General features: G+C 36.2%; 1 protein-coding gene across 1 annotated transcript in view; it reads right to left on the reverse strand.

Annotated features, from left to right (window-relative positions):
- The window catches only part of LOC147065067 (uncharacterized), a 346,553-nt gene extending 329,402 nt beyond the window's left edge, over positions 1–17,151 (reverse strand). Inside the window, exon 1 of the mRNA XM_085956256.1 lies at positions 17,021–17,151. Coding sequence (XP_085812382.1) covers positions 17,021–17,108 — 88 coding nt within the window. The 5' untranslated portion in view covers positions 17,109–17,151. The remainder of the gene's footprint in view (positions 1–17,020) is intronic.
- Positions 17,152–22,374: the final 5,223 nt, after the last annotated feature.

Consider the following 22,374-nt stretch of genomic DNA (forward strand, 5'->3'; position numbering starts at 1 on the left):
CGAACAGGAACGCCATCCTTGGAAATCCCACGAACAGGAACGGCGCTCCGGGGCGTTCCGCTCCATTCCGAGCGCTGCGTGACTTACACGTATGACCTCACTAACTCGTTACCATCATGTACCTACCAATATCATTGTAAGTAACAAAAAGACATACTTTTGAAAAGTGGTTAACTTCAATACACCAGCAAATCATTAAAAACCCTACCAAGGGACTTATTTTCAATAGTGGACAAATCCAAGCAAGATTTTTTTTTAAACGGCGTTAAATCCATTTCAACCAATAATGGCATCTCACTAAATGCCATATATATTATAAAGCTGATCAAAGACGACGTGTTTGTTGTTATTTGCTAATAAACACAAACTTTTTAAAGAGGAGGAATGAAAATGTCGCATTTTCTCACATTGTCAAAAAGTGTTTTGTTGTATTGAGGCCATTCTGCAGGCTGTAGAGATATGTATCTATCTGATGGTGGGAATAAATAACAGCTGAAGTTTATTATGACATCGTTGATATACTCAAGTATGTTGTATTCTAGAAGTTGTTATAATAGTACATAGTAGACACGTACATGTTTGAATACCTCTCCCACAATCATCCGCCACGCTTCAATTATTTAACAATCAATCGATGGATTATTAACGGTCACAAAAAACGCGCTGTTGGGTACCTGAAATTCTCACAAGGTTTACAGCGAGATAAAATAATCAGGCGGTAGATTGACGCGTTGAAACCCGGACCGCTCAACTAGTCGATACATAGGCAACAAATTCTTAAATAAAATATACCTAAGTACATACTTATACATTATACATTTTATTATTTAAATGATAAATTGATTATAAATAATTACAAGATAAAAAGAACTTTTTATATACCAAGTTTTAAAATTTTCTGTTGAATCCTATAAACTTGACAATTCTATGTATTAATAAAAACTTTTTATTGTAAGTACTTGATAGAAATACTGAATAAATATAGAATACTGAAATGTCATTTTGACATTTCAAATTGATTTCCATAGTAACGCACGTATATATTAATAATTTAGTTGCTAGGACCCCTTAGCAACCAACAATAATAACTTTCCATACAAAACAGACTTAACTGAAAATGATATATAATCCATATATAAATTATAATATAGTAAAGCCTAGCAATATATTTTTTTTTTTCATATGGTTAATGACCAAAAACTTTTTCAGCTTCGCTAAATGGTTTTTTCTTCGAATGAAATGAAGTCTTCATATCATTTTCAGCGAGGCGTTTTTTGTTTTTTCTTTTTTCTTAAAATGCCATATTCCATTTTGGTCATACTGTAGTTTTTCATTTCCAATTTTTATTGTGTGCTTAAAAACCAGGGGGGATAACGATGACTTTATGACTTATTTATACATAATATATAAGTTTAAAACACCTTAAATGTATCAATCATCCAATTTGTCCACATCTGCATTTTTACAGTTTCGTGAAAATTGAGTTTGAAGTTTTTTCAAATATTAATTAAAAATAAAATACTGCATTATGTTACCATTATGGTATTGTATATGGCATTACATATATGAATTACAGATGTGATTTTTATAGGACAAACATTTAAAATTGCTGCATTTTTCTAAATTTAAAACAGAAAATCGTGATTTTAGCATTTGTGGTTGTTTGTTTAGAATTGGATGATCGATATAAAATACAAACTAGAAATTAAAAAAAAAAAAAAACGACAATACAAATACGCACAGGGCAGATTATCGTGTGATCATGCAAACGTCGATAATACAAACAAGTGTCTAAAAAAAACACTAAACATCTAATTCATATCTAATTATTTCTAATTTTGCCCGTCACCGTTTCGCTACCCCTGATCTTATAATACGATCAACTTATAGCCCGTACCAAACGTTTGGAAAAAAATCTGTAACAGAGAGGGGTTAACAAATTTCTTAATAAATTCACGATAGTCGATATATGTATAGCCAAAACATTTATAAGAAAGGCCAGTTTAATCAACCATGCGAAAAGCCACATAATAAATAACATTTGATAGGGTAGCAGATATCCAATATGTAGGACAATTAAAAAATCGATAACAATTACCTACCGTGCCAGGTTTTGTAGCGTTATCAAAAAAGCACCGGCGTCGGAATACTACCCGCCGTGTAGTGGTACTGCTTTTTGTAGGTAATCATTTATTTGTTCAGTTTTTTGTTTTCCACTTCCAAGTAGGCCGCGCCTCTTTGTTTGATGACTATTTTGTTTGAACAAGCTTTTGTACACTTCTCAGTGGCCCTTGAAACGTAAATAATAATAATATGTCGAAAATGAGTGCCCACTAAAAGATCGGTGTAAAATTTCAGACGGATTGCTTTTCGTACCCGACCTCAGAATAAGTAGAAATTCGTCAACGATTATTCTTGAAAACGAAAGTGGATATTACGTATATCAAAGTTACTGATAAAATCGTTAAGAATCAAGGGTATTGAAGTAGGTACTAATAAAATATAGGTATGTAGTAATACAACCCTTTCCACTACATCATTCTGCTTATACTTAATAGCAATTCCTGCGTATATATTCTATACACAAGGCGGCTATCGAGGGTAGTTTATCATATGTATGTATTGAGGATTATAATTGTTATTTGTTATATGTTATTATTGTTAAACTGTCAAAACTGTCTATCTCGCTCTAAAAGTTAACACAGCCAAGAGGGTTGCTGTTAAAACATAGCACTATTGACAGCTCAGAAGGTTAACTTATTGTAACAATTAACTGCCTCAATACATGCATATGATAACAACCCTTGATAGCCGCCGATAGCAGGCTCGTGTATAGAATAGATGCGCTGAGGATTTTTGGAGTGGTAACCTCTCCTAATAAAATAATATTATCTGGGTTGGCAGACAAGATATATTAAGTAGGTACGTCACATCATAGGAGGGGTCTGATATATTGTGACGAGAAAGTGGTTAGGGAAAGGGAACTAAGAAAATTTGACTTCATAAAACCATTATGATGGAGTTCGACAACGTAAACGCCAGTTCAATCAATGAAAACATTGGATAGATACGAGGGTGGGTCAATAAGTCCTTAGAAAAGCCGACAGGTGGCGCGACTAGTACTGTAAGCGGTTTGTTTTCATGCAGCGGCACTACCGATTCAGTATGCTGCGAAGTTTCAATCAGATTGGTCGGGTTGTTGTGTGTTTCTCGTACATTTAAAAAAAAAATTTGCTTGTGGAAAATGGAAAAATGGAAAATGGAGAAAATTGAGTTTAGAGCTGTTATTAAACATTTTAATATAAAAGGGTTAACAGCAAAGGAAATAAAAAATGAGTTGGATTTAGTTCACGGCATATCTGCTCCTTCACTTGCAACTATTTATAACTGGTTAAATGAATTTAAACGTGGTCGTACATCAACAAAGGATGAACCACGCTCAGGACGTCCTGTAGAGGTGACTACACCAGAAATGATCAATAAAATCCACGATATGGTGTTAAGTGACCGAAGATTAAAGTTGAGTGAGATAATTGAGGTTACAGGGATCTCAAAAGGTAGCGTCATTTCTATTTTACATGACAAATTGGGCATGAAAAAAGTTTCTGCAAGATGGGTGCCGCGTTTGCTCACAGTCGACAATAAACGCAATAGGGTGGTGGCCTCTAAAGCCCTGTTGTCGCTCATGCAACGCAATCCGGATGAATTTTTTCGTCGCTTTGTGACTGTAGATGAAACATGGATACACCACTATACTCCCGAGACGAAAGAACAGTCAAAGCAGTGGATTGCGAAAGGCGAACCATGTCCAAAGAAGGCGAAAACCGTAAAATCAGCTGGTAAGGTTATGGCTACTGTATTTTGGGATGCACGTGGAATTATTTTTGTTGACTATTTGAAAAAAGGAAAAACAATAACAGGGGATTATTATGCATCTTTATTGGACCAGCTAAAAAACGAAATTGAAGAAAAACGGCCTCATTTAAACAGGAAAAAATCCTCTTTCATCAGGACAATGCCCGTGTTCACACATGTTTACGATCAATGGCTAAAATTGAAGAATTGAAGTTCGAATTGTTCGACCACCCACCGTATTCGCCAGATTTAGCCCCCAGTGACTTTTTCCTTTTCCCAAACTTAAAAAAATGGCTAAGTGGACAACGTTTTTTTTTCAAATGAAGAAGTCATCGATCGGACAAATGCTTATTTTGAGGACCTTCCGAAAACTTATTTTTCTGACGGTTTAAAAAAAATTGAGAAACGTCTAACCAAGTGTATTGAGCTCCAAGGAGATTATGTTGAGAAATAAAAAAAAAATACAAAAATAAAAACTGTTTTAATGCTTTTTTCTAAGGAATTATTGACCCACCCTCGTACCTATGTAAGTACTGAGTTTGATAATTTAATGAAATTATATAAAATTGAGCTAACATTACTATTATAACGTATCAAGAGCATACATCAGTGAAACGGCAAATAATTTTCAACAATAGGTGGGACGGAATTACGCACTTGTTGACAATCGGAGAGCGATAGTCGAGCTGTTAGCACGTCAATTTGTTTTGTGATGGCGTCGGAGGAATATATTCTTAAATCGTGTAAAGATGACTAAAAAACGTTACCCATTTACTCGAAAAAAAAACATGTCAATGAATATATTATTATTACTAATATAACAATAAACATAACATTAAATGGACGCATGTTGAATTTTTATGACAAATTATGTTTTGTTCGTCACGCGTCGTTTGCACAATCTTCGCGTAGCGTAGTCACGATCGTTTTAGACCGTGCCCCAGCTGAAGTATAGCGTTAATGATGTGTTGTTTGTTATGCATAAAAGAGACGAAGGTTGGGCATTTGCCTCATAATAAGCAATACTAGAACCATCATAATATCTTGGTTACGATTTTTTAGAGCTGTATGCAGTGTCACGGATTATAGCGAGGATATGCGCGTCCCGTAGTCACGATCTTTTTAGACCATGCCTCAGCTGAAGTATAACCTTAACAAGTATAAGGAGGATGTACTTAACATTTTTATGACGTATATTACGATTGGGAGATAGAGGGGTGATTGGAATGAAAACGTCATATCAAACATCATGTGACGTCATTTATAGATGACCCCTAACCATGTAATCAAAACTAGACATAAAACAGCAATATGATTTAAAAAAAAAAGATTATTATTAAATTATTCTATTTTAGTCGTAAACGTCTTGTAGTTCAATCATTTTATCGAAGCAACTGTTTGTTAATATTATCATCGAAATGGAGGTTTCCCCACAAAACTATTTGACAAGACTCGACGTCTTGGTGTTTACACAGGGGGGTACCTATCAAAAAAAGCGGAGACCGTGTAAAGTAAAATAAACTCAAATTATTATTATCGAACGAAGCCGCGGGTCAATGCCACCGTCAATAATCTAAACAGAGTTGGAAAACCATTTCAGAGATAGAGTCCGCTCTAAAAATTATGCTTGAATAAAGTTGTAGTAGTAGTAGAATAAGACTAGACTATGAGGTCGAGATCAGGATTGAGATAGATAATCAACACCTTTGAAAAAATAATGAAAAAATAATGAAAAAATGAATGAAACATCTCTTCGCAATCGACACATTTCTGGGTACTCGATGGGTAGCGATCAGGTGCTACACCATACATGGGTCCACGGAGTCAAAGCCTGTATGGAAAAAGACAGAATACTTTCGAGATATGACTGTATCGGCGTACCGTTAATATATCCTGGATTGATCACATTTCCATGAGGAAGTTTTAAAACGGGCCAACTTATAGAAACCACTAAGCGCAAAAATTATGCACACCTCATACATATTTTACGAATTCAGGAGTAATGATTTAATTCAACTCTTAATGCAGGGAAAGCTGGAGGGCTACGGAAGCGTACATAGTAGGAGTTCTCTTGGCTACGTAAATTCCTTAAGTGACTCGTCAAAGACGTGGGGGATATTATACGACCGGCCCAGGATAGGCAGGTGTATTGCAAGTTGGTCGCAATCATAGAGGTATTAAATAAAAAGAGGGGTAATAAATCGGCTTTCTCATATAACTAAATGAAGCAGGTCAACAATAACCGACAACTTACAAGAAATAGCGACGCTATAAAAAATGCAGGGAATCAGGGAAGATTTACTTTGGTCATTATAATGTACCCATATAATTAATAATGTTAACGTTAATGTTGCCGGAAATTGATTACAAGCCTGCCTCACCATACTTTTTTATATAACCTGCCGCCCCTAGGTCGCAACATTACAGTTGGCTTTTAAGCGTGTATCCAAAAAGACTTGCAAGCGCTTTTGCCAAACCAAGGTTCATCTCGGCTATAGAGCTATAAAAAATTTTAAATGTTCATAGAAAATAAGATTTAAAAAAGGGGTAAATAAAGTATGTATAATAATAAACTTCTACGGCAGGTGGACAAGATCCGCACCGCCTCAGGATTGTAAAGCTTATGATGATGATCACCAAATTCCGAATCTGCTAAAGCTTAAGACATTGAAATTTGTTCATATTTTTTTGTACAAATAGTTTTCTCTATTCACATTCCGATGGTTATCGATCCCAGTAAAATTATCCTCTTTACTTTGGTTAAAGTAAATAGTTTCACAGTACACGATAATAAAATGTCTGATATTTCTGGGGCAACTATTAAAAATATCTGTAATATTTACTTAATACGATTTTTTTTAATATCGGTAAACTCAAGAGCAGATACAGCAGATTATGAAATATAATACACGCTCGAAGAGGGCGTTACAGAGATTAGATATTATAAGTAACAAGATTATGAAGCCTTTTTGGAAATGTAAACACAAGAAGAAGGCATATATTTATTTTGAAATACTACTTACGGATAATACAAATACGTATTTACCAAAAAATAATAATTCTACCCAGGAATGATGCATAACTTCAGATTAGAAGCATATTTGGAAAAAAATTGTACCAAGAATTTAATCACTTACGTCTAATTAAATAACGTAAAATTGTAGGTCTTTAATCCACACAACACAATAACGATCGGCACTGGCGTAATCCACAGAGGGAAATTATCAGCAGTTGATTGGTGTCTATATTATTTTATATGATTTTTTTTTTTATATAGAATTATTAATAACCATGTCCTTGCTTTTTCGTACAAGGTGGTTGTTAGTAATTTTGAACAATCACAAACACCCAGGCTTTGAGAAAAACACATAAATGTTTTTGTCATGACCGGGAATCGAACCCAGGAACTCTCGGGTGGAAGGCGAGCGCCTTACCCACTGCACCACGAGAGCCATAATAACTTTATGCAGCTTTAAGTAAAAACCTAAATACGATTGCAATAATGTTTTCTGAAAAGTTAGGTAAATTAAATTGATTTATTTTCAAACAGAGAATTTTGATTAATTATTGTTTATATAAACATCATCATTATTGTATATTATTATGTACCAGTTGACGATGTCACATTGAAGCGGACGAAACCAGTCCAGATTATTATTAAACAAGTGAAATAGGTACTCATATATCAGTGTTTCCCAACCGTAGGTCCACAGATGTTTTCTACAAGTTCGTAAATAATTATTATCAATAATTTACAAATTTCATTTTTTTTTTAAATTTAATTTCAATTTACAATACAATTTTCATGTCAGATATGTTTGAATTCGCAATCATACTATTACGTATGTTATACCTATTAAATGATTTTAGAAAGTAATAAACAAATGTGTTAGCGGTCCGAGAAATAGGTATATTTACTATTTTCACCGGTCCGCAGGTATAAGAAGGTTGGGAAAAACTGCACTGAGTGCATCGTAGATATTTACGCACTTTAATCAAAATTACGTTGCATAAGACCACACTTCCGCTGAAACAGTAAAAAATGCCCCGAATACAAGGCCACACTTGCATGTGTCAGTATATTGCCCATCCGCGGCGGATTATACAAAATCATTTTTACAAACTTTTACAGCGGTCTTACCGTAACGAAATAGCCGTATAGCACTGGGATAAAAAAATACACGTTGATCGTGGAGCATTGCAGACAGTAATGTTCCAATTTTAATCGATTCAATAAGAACGTTTATTTAATAGGTACGACCTGAGACGAGCACCTACCAGAATTTTATATAAGTTACCTGTAATACGTATGATTGCATTTCTAATTTACTTGGATACCTATTTTTTCTGACTTTCCCTTGTATCCCGGTGATTTTTATTACCAACGTATTTTTTAAGTTTTTTTTTAGAAATGAATTTCATATCATAATCATTTCATATTGAATATACAGTCGAACTTGGTTATTACGAGGGAGATGGGACCGACTGAATCTGCTCGTTATAAGCGTTACACGTCATATCAGAGAATAGGCATTTTTAAATAAGCGGTCACATAACACAAAAAGTCGAAAATAAGAAACCTGAAAAAATCCCCGAAACAAGAATGGCATTTATAAACTACAAAAGAAGTAGTTTATTGTACCTACCGACTTCACAAACCTTGGATTTTTTACTTATTTCAACCATATGCGTGGAAACTTTTTCAATATTGTCGGCGAAAACACCAATTAAGTAGGTACTTAAGACACTTAACTAGTGTCATAAACGTAATGCGATCCTGGCGGCATCCTGTCCGGTCGGATTTTATTGCTTAGGGTCGAAATGTTTCGACACGAAACGAATCGAAACGAATGACACATTGATAATTTTAAGAAAATTTTTGCTCGGTATATCCATCCGATAAGTTGGTCATTGGAATAGTGAATAAATGTATTGGGAAAATCATAAACTAAAATGTCAACGAATGTTTCCTCATTACATCCGAGATCTTGTAGTGTTCTAAGGTAGGTGTAAGTGATCGTAATAACCGAGTTAGACTGTATTATTGTTTTCTTTAAATTAATAAAAATACTGTGGTTTAAGTATGTTATATTTTTGTATTTAATATAAGTTTACACCCACGGTGGCCGCGCGGATTAAGCGTTGGACTATCACGCAGTGGGTCTCAGGTTCGAACCCTGGGTCTGGCAAGTACACATATTGTTTTTCAATTTGTGTGTGAGTCAGGACCTAATAGGTTGAGCAAGTGGCTGACATCCATTTCTCGTAAAAAACAAAATCTGTTAATACAAACCTCTACTCTGTGGATGCCCATATGATCCTATTAGGATCGGACATGGTCGGAAAAAAATAAATAATATAAGTTAATATTGGAATTGGATGACATTGCAGCACACCTACCTAATGCTTAACAATGTGCGTTTCTTTCCGTTTTCAGTAGCTTTGCTTATAGGCTTATACGAAGGTTTATGTCTCATATTGATTAAATTAAGTATTTTACTAAGTTCGCACGTCACCCCTGTGCTCGACAATAATAATTAACACCACACACCACGTGGCGACCCCAAAATCAATAGATACGCGACAACACTGTGGTCAAATTAATGTGTAAATTCACCCCTTTGATTGCTTCGCGACCGTCCGGTGAATATTTGTTCAATCAATAACGTACAATCGGACCGTGCGTTGGACCAACCAATAATTAAGGAAAGAGATTACTTACTAATTCAAGCAATATTATAGGTATACTCACTTGTACATAGGTATAGGCATAGGGTCTCATTTTGAGACTTTCACATTGAAACAGGCAAATGGTAAAAAATGTTATGGAGAGGGGGAGGGGAGTCCACTTCGAAAAAGTATCCATAATAATGTATTATTGATTTTTTTATGGCGGGATTAAGTAAATCTAGCAAGTGCCGAATTTACACCGCATACTATTTATAGCGTATCGTCGCTTCAACCGCGTATCGCAACCTTTCGGGGATATACCCCATATCCAGACACTTCGTACTTCTAGCGACGGGGACCTGCAGCTATAATTAAAGGTGCTCACGAGTGGTTTTCGTGTGTGACCTAACGGTCGTACTTATTAGGATTGTTGGTGTTCGTTTGTGTCATCCGCGGTGTGTTATCTTTTAGAGATGCCGCGTCAGAATATTAATGCAAGCTTTGAATGCCATAAATGGTAGCACCTATTCATGAGTTCATTCATCGCGAGCGCAGCTATTATTGCACTAATTGCAAATATACCTACCTAAATCAGTATTTTTTACATTGACAAAATCCTCAATTTTGTAAGTAAAAAAACATAAACTTTTTTGCCGATTTTCATGAAAATCGCTTCCTAGATTATAATTAACAAAACTGAATTACCTACGTACAATGTATATAAGTATGTAGCTGCATTTTTCGTACCGCACAATGGTGGTATCCGATGCGCGAACCTACCCTTAATTCACTTGCCTAAAAAGTCATAAACTACCCATCTATGAATAAAAAACTTCATATAATAGAAACGTAGCTAGCTAAATTTAAAATACGTCCTACTAGCCTTTTGACACGATATGGATATAACAACCAATGTAGTAGTTACCAACCTAGTTGTCAAAAATCATCAATATTTTCAGTTTAAAGAACAAATTAAAAATCGGGGAATTCGAGCTCTGAGAAGCTAATTCATAATAATGCCACACAGCTAAGTAATGTCGTTTAGCAATTTATTTCTTTGCAAAGTCAGAGCGGAGTCTGTTTTTTTCGCGACCCCGTTCCGGCCCGCGGGCCACAGTGCGGGGGACACTGGCCCTAATCCATCCGGCGGCGTATTATTTGACAAACAGTCGGAATAATATAGAGAAACGAGCGAGAGAGCGGAGATACAGAAACAAACATGGAAACGGGCAGGCAGACAGACAGAAACTGGATAGATCAGAGAGAGAGCAGGGAGACGGATGGTAGACATAACAAACTGGCGCTGACGGCCAGATGACGGCCCGGGGCTTCCGCGGAGACGCGATCAAAGCTGCTACTGCGTACCAAGGGGGGAGGTTCAGATCAGGGATGGAGTAAGGTGAATCGAAGAAATGTTTTTTATTACCTGTACCTATTTTCCTTAGTACCCCGTGGTATGGCAGACATAACGAGTAAAGTTGCTATCAATGTTTAGAATTAACTTACGTACATCTTAAGAACAAACTGGCTTCACAGGCTTTGTTTTTCGTAAACAGTTAAGTACCTACCTAAGTGTAATTGAAAAGATAGCTCAAATCCTACATTCATGTCTCGATGCCATTGTATTATATTATCTATCATTATACAATGGACTTGTAAATTATTGTTGAAAAAAATAAGTCTACCCAGTGCAATAAATGCGATTTCATACTGCAAATTCGTGGACATATTCCGCTAATGAGTCCATCTAAACGTTAAGATTGACTATGTGAGGGAATCTTCTATAGTTAAATTCAATTCTATTTCTACTTCCATTTGTATGTCTTTAAGGAAACCAGGGTTAAGCTATAATTCTTTCTTTTTTCCAACACTACAACAGGCTTAGATGCCCAATGACAGTATTGCAGTTTAACAGTAGTGTATTCAGTAATTTCAGTGAAACAATCACAAACACCCAGGGTATTATGAGAAAATTACATAAAAATGTATCCTCACCGGGTTCGCACCCGGAGCTCCCGGATGAAAGGCCAGCGCCTTACACACTGCACCTCGAATGCCGTGTGCATTATCGTTCGGTACGTCTCGATATAGTATCCCCAAAAGAGTGTGGAGACGGCGGAGAACGGGTGATGGATAGAAAAGTATGAACATTAAAAATATACGGGATAGGTGTAAATATCTTCTTCCGTGGCCTTGGGAACACTCCTCGACTTTTTGACAAGAATATACACAACATATGAAAGTCACGTAAGGTTTTTATTGCAATAATTGATTGAAAATAAATATTTAAAATAATCAAATATGTCCTTTTCACTGCAAAGTCTTCATAAGGAACAGTACACCAATCCATTACAAATTTTGATCCTAAAGGCGGAATACCACAGCCGGTGTACTTCATAAATATTTTCCAGATCGCTGTCGGTCGGTACATACGAGTCAAATAATAGCGAATAATTTCATGACTTGAGCATGCATTTTTCTCAAATACCTACAGCGGTCTTGGAAGAGTTAACACTGAAACTATTCACTTGTGCATTATAGTATAGAACCAGTCTACGAACGTACAATAATAATTATTAGTACACCAGTCATTGGATTATGTCTAAGAGGAATATACTACTACATAACATAAGAGTACAAATAGACTTTTTTTTTAGTTTCTAGATTAACATATTTTTTTAACGAATAATAAATGGCTGTTTTGATCAAATTCGTCAAACACAGCAATTTCCAATTTATTTTAGTCACGGAATCGTCTAATATATTGTACAATGTAAAATATAACGGAACCCCTTAGATATTTCAGCGAATCACATAATAAAAATGCGTCACACGTAAATTCTTATTTTTAATTACGAAGTACTTTATGAAGTGTAGATTCTTAACGATAATCTGTAAACGTTGGAAAATAGTTTTATTTTTTTCCACACTGAGAACCGAAATTGCAATTTAAAAGACAATAAAAATATGTTATCTAACGCATTAAAAATGTCGGCAAGATATGTAATTTTGGATTAACTATGAAATGCAAACAATTCTTGCCCGAGTTCAAACATTCCGAGAATTTTATTTCGTGATGCCGTCGGACTTCTGAATGAAAAAGCAGGCCCGAGTGATGATTAGCTAGATATTTACTTCACAATAATATAAAATTATCCCGACTCTAATATGGTAACCTATTGATAAAATTATTAATCTGGGTCGCTTCGACGGGTGCTGCTCCTCGACCTGCACGAGGATCGATCATCTTTCTTCTGAAAGGGATCAACACCACCATTGAGGGCGTCCATCTGACGCCTCCGCAGAGATCTGAAGACGTATCTTACAAGCATACTGTTCGCACGTTAATCTACAAGATAGCACTCGATACATGGCAGTCGAAGAGGTCGGCATCCACCAAGGGACCACAAACGTATCTGTGTTTTCCAGATGCGTCCTGCAGGCTTCAGACGAGACAACTAAGATCAACACACTGGGTAAGCCAGTTCCTGACCGGCCATGGTAACAGCTAAGCTGCATGTTTTTCGTTTGATAGGACATGGGCCGAAATGCACATGCGGGCACGACCATCAAGACCCTGAACATGTCCTCTGGGACTGCCCGTTAATGGGATCCGACCGAGTGGAGCTGTTTGCCAGGTTCCGTCCACACACGGGCCCGATTGGCCACACTGACTTGATATCAACCAAGGCCAACTTTGAGGCATTTGAAAAATTTGCTGTACCATATGGAGGACGGAATAATTCCAATCCCTCCTCAGATGTATCACTTTTAACTCCTGATTCTTATGTTTCGGCAGAGTTTCAGTACACGGGTACAGAGGACACTTCATGTCATTAAAGATAAATGACGGCAGAGCGAGTCAAGATTCTTTTTATTTTCGAAAACTCTTTCTTTAACCACTAAGGTGCATGGTTGCTACATCAGTAACGTGCAGCATCGCTTCGAGACAAGGAAATGTGGAAATATTTTTTCATTCTGTCACGTTTATAGCGTCATGGAAGGCGGCCGTGCACTAACAACTGAGATCATGGCATAGTTACAAATACCAGCAACCCATACTGGGTTCCTGCTAGAAGTGGTAATCAAACTTGGATCCACAGCTTCATACGCCGGCTATCTGCGAATACTTCGTAATGCAAGTAATCGTATGTATTCTACGTGAAAAATCTATATCTAGGCACATGAAATTTGATTCAACCCTATATTAACCGTTTCATAATAAAAAAATATAATAATCGTACAGTACAATATTGTAAAAAAACTCCAGCCAAATTCTGACCCCTGACATTGGCGGCGAGGGCGGCGTCCGACCCCGCACATGACATGTCCTTTGGGTCCGCACGCTGCATCATATCGCTCGCGGCGCCGCAATAATCGCCGGTCGGAGATGTTCGCCGGCGGGGGCGCGGCCGGCCGTCGAAGTGCGTGTGTATCCACTGCATTCGACCACAAAGGGTTAAGCGTTAAGCCCGTCGACCCGGCGCTTCCAAACGATTATATTCGTGAGGCTCGCTTTGGCAAACATTGCAGTTTGCAATGGGAGAAAAAATCCGACAATATTGGACGTAGTACAACAATAGATGCCTATTCATACAATTTTCCACAAAAAAATAAGAACTGGTACGGGTGAATGTGCATAGGACGTAATTAAAATAGTTCTTATTAAGTTACAGTACTCACTCAGTAATCCGCCACCCCAAAAACCAGACAAGTGTCCAATGAGTGAAAGCGGTGGATTATTAATAGTGCATACATACAATATATGTTAAAAATTAAACAGGTGTTTCGTAAAAATTGTTTTTTTTGTTGAGAAATTTGTATTAGCAAATTACGGTTTTATTTATGATCAAAATCAAGTAAGTAGTTACTAAATTATACATATTTATAAACTAAATATTAAACAGTAAATCACTTGACACAACCAGTAAAGTTGTTCAGTGAGGCAGATATTCATGAATGGCTTAGGATTCCTAGCAATTTAATGCTTCAGTTTGTGTGTCCCGGTTGTATTGGAGCACGGCATTGTGATGCGATTCTTGGGCACTTTCCTACCTGGTACCTACATTACTTTCTTCGCGATGAACGTACGTTTTACGAACAAGTTTCCGAAATAAACCCGTCTCATCTGCGTCGTATACTTGTACGCGGCGGACTACTGAATTTGACAATCGAAAACCGGCGAATTATAGAGCTTGATTTTGTGCTTTCAACTAGTAAAAGTAACGGCGGATTATAGTAGTTGTCGGATAATCGAGCGGCGGATTACTGAGAGTGTACTGTATATCGTCGTAGTGACGTCCCTAGGTAAAGTGTCGCCCTTAAACAGACTTAAAGACATATAATGGCACCGCCTTTTATTTTTAGTCTCAAATTGTATGACAATTTGTTGGGGACCTACCGGCCTGTCTTATTAATCATCTGAGGATTAGAACATTTCAACGAAACATATTCTCAAACAGCGGTGTCTTTAGGAGGCCCCTCGTGATTTTTTTTCTATACAATAAAGCTCCACTGGGTATTAGAATCATGGCCCCTACAAGGGGGGCTGACAGGGCTCTAGTCTTGGGGCCCTGGCTAATGGGGGGCCCGGCGTGGCGAGTTAACTAAATAAGTGAGATAAACAAACATCAAATATTTTCTAATAGTAAAAAAAGTCGCCTGCGGCGCTATTTTCCAATGGTTATATTTTTAAATATGTAATGTGCAATTTAATTTTTAATTGTGTCATTACTTGATTAACTCCATAATTCATGTCGATATATTAAAAATACACTAAGTAAATACCATTAATTTTACCATGAACGCCATTTGGAAAACGCTAATTTAGAGCGTCACACTGCCTTTAACCTCGGCGATAGGTAGGGGGCCCCGACAAAGATCCTAGACTTCAGACATCATTTTCCGAAAAGTAAAATTATTTGAATCCTTTGGATTCGGTTTTTTTGACATATAAATTTTCTTTCGAATTTGGAGAACCAGCATTCAGAGAATCAGTAGGCAAAGCATGTTCCATGTTTAATAATTTTAGCCGTCAGGGTATAAGTATTTTTTAAAGCGAGATGTCGGCACTTTCTAACGAATCGACCGCATCGTCTGCTTTATAAAAAAACCGCTACTGCTCTGAAAAGTTGTAATATTGGGAATGCGCATGAAACTAACCTCATATTTTGAATATTGTAATATCTCTGATGATGCGACACCACACGCTTGTGGGAATGCCTACCGCCTACACTTAATATCTTTCTTTTTGATCATCACAAAGACAGTTGATTTCAACCTCAACCCTTTCCCCCCTCGCTGTAATCGGAAAAATCCCAAATCGTAGGGGTGGAATGTACCAGTAGGATGACCCGACAACTTGCTATAAATTCATATGACATTCTTATAATTATAGACTAACGCCCTGTACTGTATAGCTACAATTTATTTTGTTATCCATTAATCCATGCCAATACAAGAATATGTAGTGTAAATCTATCAGTATGTACGTAATTAATATCACAGGAATGGTCACATTGGGTTTTATGATCGAAGGGTAACTGATGTTCCGTAGGTACCTACCTATATGTATTTCATACATACAATAATAATTATATAGTCTCCAGATTGCATGATAAATGAATGGATTTCCTGGAGAAAAACAACGTAACTGGCGTGATATAATATACAAAATAACACCAATTTTATTAAGGAAATCCAACAGTTCCAACATACAACCCCAACGGTACCTAGTCAATTTCTGCATACAGTATTGCCAAGAAACTAACTGTCAATTCTAGGTGGAAAGATATTTCATTAAATAAAATAAAATACAGTGTGTAGTAGAATTGATCAAATTATGCGACTAATAATTGACAAGATTTGAGAATGTAACATTCTTTATTGAGCATATTATTATAATCCACGTAATTTAAGAAGTTGTATGACGACTAGTCAATTTTATCGTAATTTGGGTTGGACGCAGTTGACTAAATTGATAAAGCAGAATGACCGGAATCCGATGGAAACTGGTTTGAGTCCTGCCCGGTGTCGTGTTTTTAAGATTTTCTCTAGTATGTTTCTGAGATGTTTTAAAATGTTGAATAAGGACTGTACTTTACTATTTATGGGATTAACGATAGGACCCCGTTAACAATTGATTATACAAATTTATCTCCCGTAGAATAAGTACTTTGGACATTATTCGACACATACCTAGGTACTATGCATGCCTGAGAATCTTTACCTGGTCTGTATTATCTTCAAGCCAAACTGGGAAACCATTAACTATCTACAGATATAATATGGCATGAGACGACACAAGACGACTGGCGAGCGACAGGGATTCTTGGAGGCGCCGCGTGGTGTCCATGTGCTTCGCCTAAGTACCGGACATGGTCAAAAAGAAAAAAAGAGAATGCGTCGAATACAGAATATTCATAGGAACAGACAAAAATAAATGAAGAAACCAGGCATACAAGAAATTATAGAATAATCGTTGAAAACAACTCACCATGAGACGAAGAAACAGCGAACGCCATAACAATCAAGACCTGCAGAAGCTGCGAGCATTTCGACAGGAATTCGAGTTCACGCGCCATCTTAAAAACGCACTTTACACAAAATGGCGGCAGACGACTAAAATGGCGCTCTATTTACGTATACACTCACAATATTATTTTTTAATACTGTTTTGAATTTTATATGAATGAATATAGTATGTATAATATCATGAACTTATTTATCATTAATAATTTAATATAAAACGTAGAAAAGGGTGCACTATTTTTTAAGAATAATTATTATTATAATTAACTATACATGTATAATAAATAACAATAAACAATAGGCGTTATAGTGAATTGAATCTATAATACTAGTTGATTATTTTTCTATAATAACAATGACACTTCAGCGATTCCGTTGTAAAATTTTAAATTTGAAGAGTTATCGTTTGATGGAATAATTGAATGGTGAAAGCTTTTGTTTTGTGAATCGATCATGTCTCGTGTGCGCCAGGCCGCCGGAGAATCTGGAAATGGAAAAAAATCTCACATTAATGGGTTTGAATCAAATCATGTTGGGTTATTGGAAAACGGATATAATTTAAGATTTATTGGACATAAAACTGTGTCTAGCGTCGGTTTTACTGGAAACAGGGATTAGGGAGTGAGAGTGGGGCTGGAGAAGGGAGGTCACGCGCGTGTGGGGGAGAACGTGTGAAAAAGGGTTGTTTCTAAATATTTTCAAAGGAAAATACATTAGAATTAACAGTTGTAAGTAATGTGATTGTCACCAGAATTGAACTACGCATTACAAATCTGCTTAATACGATTATTCTAAAATAAAAACAGGGTCCGAGAGTAAGGTGGGTTACTAATTCTGTTCTTGTTTTCGTCTGCCATTCGTTTATTCAGCGATTACGGAGTCGAAAATATTGATGTTCTGAAAATTGTCATATTGCTAGTCGTGGACCGGATATTCTGGAGATGCCTACTGGTGGATTTGGGTGGACTTGTGAAAATGAAGAAGGTTTATCGAATTGGTAGATAGTTAAGTATAGATTTTCAAAACGTCATTCAAAACTCATACTCGTCATACAAAATTCCTACCAAGTGTTCACAGTATTGTTTGGCAAATCATCACGAAAAGATACACAGTTGTACAACGTACCTACCTATACACATTATTAAAATGTATTACAACAGTAATGAATTTATTCGAGGTACGTTTAGGGCATTACGTGAAATTTATGGTCAAAATAATCAACATACAGAGCTGAGCTTAGTATTCGAAATTTAATTGAAAAATTCAAGTCAAATGGTAATGTTTGTGATGTTAAGAATACAACCGTCAAAAACGTAAACATACTTATTGCTGAAAATATCGATGTTGTGATTCAAAGTGTGGATGAAAATCCAAAACAATCAATTACGCGTCGTTCCGAGAACTTTTGGTAGGTAGGTACTATATTATTATGGAATATTCTTCATGCATTATTCTTGCATTTGATGGCATATAAAATACAGTTAACGTAAGAACTTAAACCGAATGACCGTTTTGCTGATTAGGTTTTAGAGCAACAACAGACCCTCTATTTCATGAAAAAATCATCTTCACTGATAAAGCTAATTTTTGGTTAAATGGCTTCGTAAATAAGCACAATTGTCGCATTGGAAGTAATGAAAACCCACATGATATTCTTGAAACACCTTTACATACACAAAAATAAACAGTTTGCAGGTGTAATTGGATCGCATTTTTAAAAAACGAAATGGCAATTCACTCACTGTACCTAAATGGAGAACGCTAAAGAAACATGATTACTGATTTTTTCTGGCATGAATTACAATTAGATGATTATGATCTGGACGATATTTGGTTACAAGATCGTGCAACATGCAATACAGCTCCTGACACAATCAACTTACTAATACATATTATATTATATATATCTTATTTGATAACCATTTATATACCTAGTCATTAGGGGCGAAACAATCGTGTATAATATAAATGCAACAAATCAATAAAAGTACTCAAAAGTACTTACATCATTATTCATTACCAACAAGTTAATTATCTAAACTAAATGTACATTCGCAAAAGTGAAAAGTTAAACAGACCACCGCAGAGGCAAAAACGAATGCCTCAATAATCGACCACTTCCCATAGTGTGTTGCGCATCGTTGATTCCGAAATTATAATCATTTCAATTTCCTCTACACAGGAATAATACCCAACGCATGCAACACCGTGGTTTAACGGTCTACAGCTCACCTGTGACGGTAGCGACGGTGGGTTCACATCCCGTCTGGCTTCAAGGTATTAAGGTCAATACAGGGGTGTAAAAACGGACGCTTAAAATACTAAACATCTTCAAAATGGATCACAAAACTATGAAGCCTGTGCTTACCTACATTTCCAAAACCTGGATCTTATTCTAAGAATTTTGACATACGAGGGTGGGTCAATAAGTCCTTAGAAAAGCCGACAGGTGGCGCGACTAGTACTGTAAGCGGTTTGTTTTCATGCAGCGGCACTACCGATTCAGTATGCTGCGAAGTTTCAATCAGATTGGTCGGGTTGTTGTGTGTTTCTCGTACATTTAAAAAAAAAATTTGCTTGTGGAAAATGGAAAAATGGAAAATGGAGAAAATTGAGGTTAGAGCTGTTATTAAACATTTTAATATAAAAGGGTTAACAGCAAAGGAAATAAAAAATGAGTTGGATTTAGTTCACGGCATATCTGCTCCTTCACTTGCAACTATTTATAACTGGTTAAATGAATTTAAACGTGGTCGTACATCAACAAAGGATGAACCACGCTCAGGACGCCCTGTAGAGGTGACTACACCAGAAATGATCAATAAAATCCACGATATGGTGTTAAGTGACCGAAGATTAAAGTTGAGTGAGATAATTGAGGTTACAGGGATCTCAAAAGGTAGCGTCATTTCTATTTTACATGACAAATTGGGCATGAAAAAAATTTCTGCAAGATGGGTGCCGCGTTTGCTCACAGTCGACAATAAACGCAATAGGGTGGTGGCCTCTAAAGCCCTGTTGTCGCTCATGCAACGCAATCCGGATGAATTTTTTCGTCGCTTTGTGACTGTAGATGAAACATGGATACACCACTATACTCCCGAGACGAAAGAACAGTCAAAGCAGTGGATTGCGAAGGCAAACCATGTCCAAAGAAGGCGAAAACCGTAAAATCAGCTGGTAAGGTTATGGCTACTGTATTTTGGGATGCACGTGAAATTATTTTCGTTGACTATTTGGAAAAAGGAAAAAAAATAACAGGGGATTATTATGCATCTTTATTGGACCAGCTAAAAAACAAAATTGAAGAAAAACGGCCTCATTTAAACAGGAAAAAAATCCTCTTTCATCAGGACAATGCCCGTGTTCACACATGTTTACGATCAATGGCTAAAATTGAAGAATTGAAGTTCGAATTGGTCGACCACCCACCGTATTCGCCAGATTTAGCCCCCAGTGACTTTTTCCTTTTCCCAAACTTAAAAAAATGGCTAAGTGGACAACGTTTTTTTTCAAATGAAGAAGTCATCGATCGGACAAATGCTTATTTTGAGGACCTTCCGAAAACTTATTTTTCTGACGGTTTAAAAAATATTGAGAAACGTCTAACCAAGTGTATTGAGCTCCAAGGAGATTATGTTGAGAAATAAAAAAAAGATACAAAAATAAAAACTGTTTTAATGCTTTTTTCTAAGGAATTATTGACCCACCCTCGTAGCTATAGTCCAGTCAGTGAACTTGCAGTCAGTATTGCGTAAAAATATACAATGCTGAACAAATTATTGGCAGACTGCGCAAGTTAGGTCATGTAAATTGTAAACAACCAAAAAGTGTAAGACAAAAATTCGATGACTACCTACTGTCCAACAAGAAGATTTAGGCACAAGCCGGAAGTCGCTGTCGTCGACTTAAGAGGAGGAGCTTGTTTAGTTCACAGTTTTAACACGTGGATAACTCATCGCTAACCGGAGGGCGCTATGAGAAAATGAGAGGAGCTTCTTAGTTCACAGTTTTAACACGTTGCCAAGAAGATCTTGTTCGACTATAGATTGTGCTAGCGATGACTGTCATATTATTCTGAATGGGCTACCAAATTGGAAATTTGCCATTTCGGGTACTTATAGATTGGGGGAGAGAGTTTTTAGGCAGTCAGTAGATGCCGGTGACAGTAAGATTTAAAAATTTTCTTTTTTATTTTACTTTGATGACATTTTTAGACATCTTCCTGGTCATACGCTAGATCGGCTAGCTAGACTATAAGCCGTCAGTTATATTTAATTAAACTATTTTTTATTCAATAAATAAATACACAAGATTTAACAATGCAGCATTATTTATTGAACATACATAATTCGGAACATTTTTCAAATTTTTTTTTATGATTTCTGAGGATGCCGAATTGTGTATATCCGTCAATAATATAAAACTAATAGATACAATCACACCAAATTTAATAAAAAAAAAAATAGACAGAAACGTGACATCCACAAACCTACACAGTTAGTAGACAATAGTATCAAATGAAGTGAAACTTTACGCCTTTATTTTTAGATTACATATACATATTTTTTTAAACTGACAAAAATCTCAAAAGAAAAACTTCCGAGTGAATGGTATTAAAACACACATTTTTTTCTGACTGGGTGGGTATAATATCGCAATAGCAATACGCAATATTAGTATATTAGTCAAATAGAACAATAATTCAATATATTATAGGTAGGTCTACATATGATTTTCATCGTTCAACGGATTTTAAAAATATCGTCAGTTACATGGGTATTGATATTATTCGTTGGATCAGAAGCTTAGTTTTTAGATCACTCAGTCGGCAAGCGTACGTTGTGTTTGAATTCTCTCAAGATTTTCCATAACATTCATTTCAAACCGTAAGCCATTCTCATACATTGACAACTACTGTTAAAATAATAAAAAATCGACCCTACCCCCATTTCGAAATCCCGATAGGTAAGTGGTCAAACAAAAACACACGTTTGACCAACGTTCCGAGACGCAAATAATTGCATTCTTTAAAAGAATACCATCACCTTTTAACAAAAAAGCGACATGGAGAAGTATTTTTGACAGATTAATGACGTTTAATTTGAGGTGTTCGGGGGAAAAAGCGTTCTCCCAAATTTCACGCTGAAGTTACAAGAAGATTGCATAGTCGTATATTATTTAATAATATACATACAGCTTACGTTTTCAATATAAATAGAGAGAAACTATAATGTTGACGAATATTGAACTCGCATGCAGAGGAATAAGTAATGGAAAAAACGCACGCCTCAGAGTGCATTGATTAATCGCGGGGGC

The sequence above is a fragment of the Rhyacophila brunnea genome, unplaced genomic scaffold, assembly GCF_057557595.1.
Source record: "Rhyacophila brunnea isolate RB1 unplaced genomic scaffold, BYU_Rbru_1.0 scaffold_6, whole genome shotgun sequence".
Classification (NCBI taxonomy): domain Eukaryota; kingdom Metazoa; phylum Arthropoda; class Insecta; order Trichoptera; family Rhyacophilidae; genus Rhyacophila; species Rhyacophila brunnea.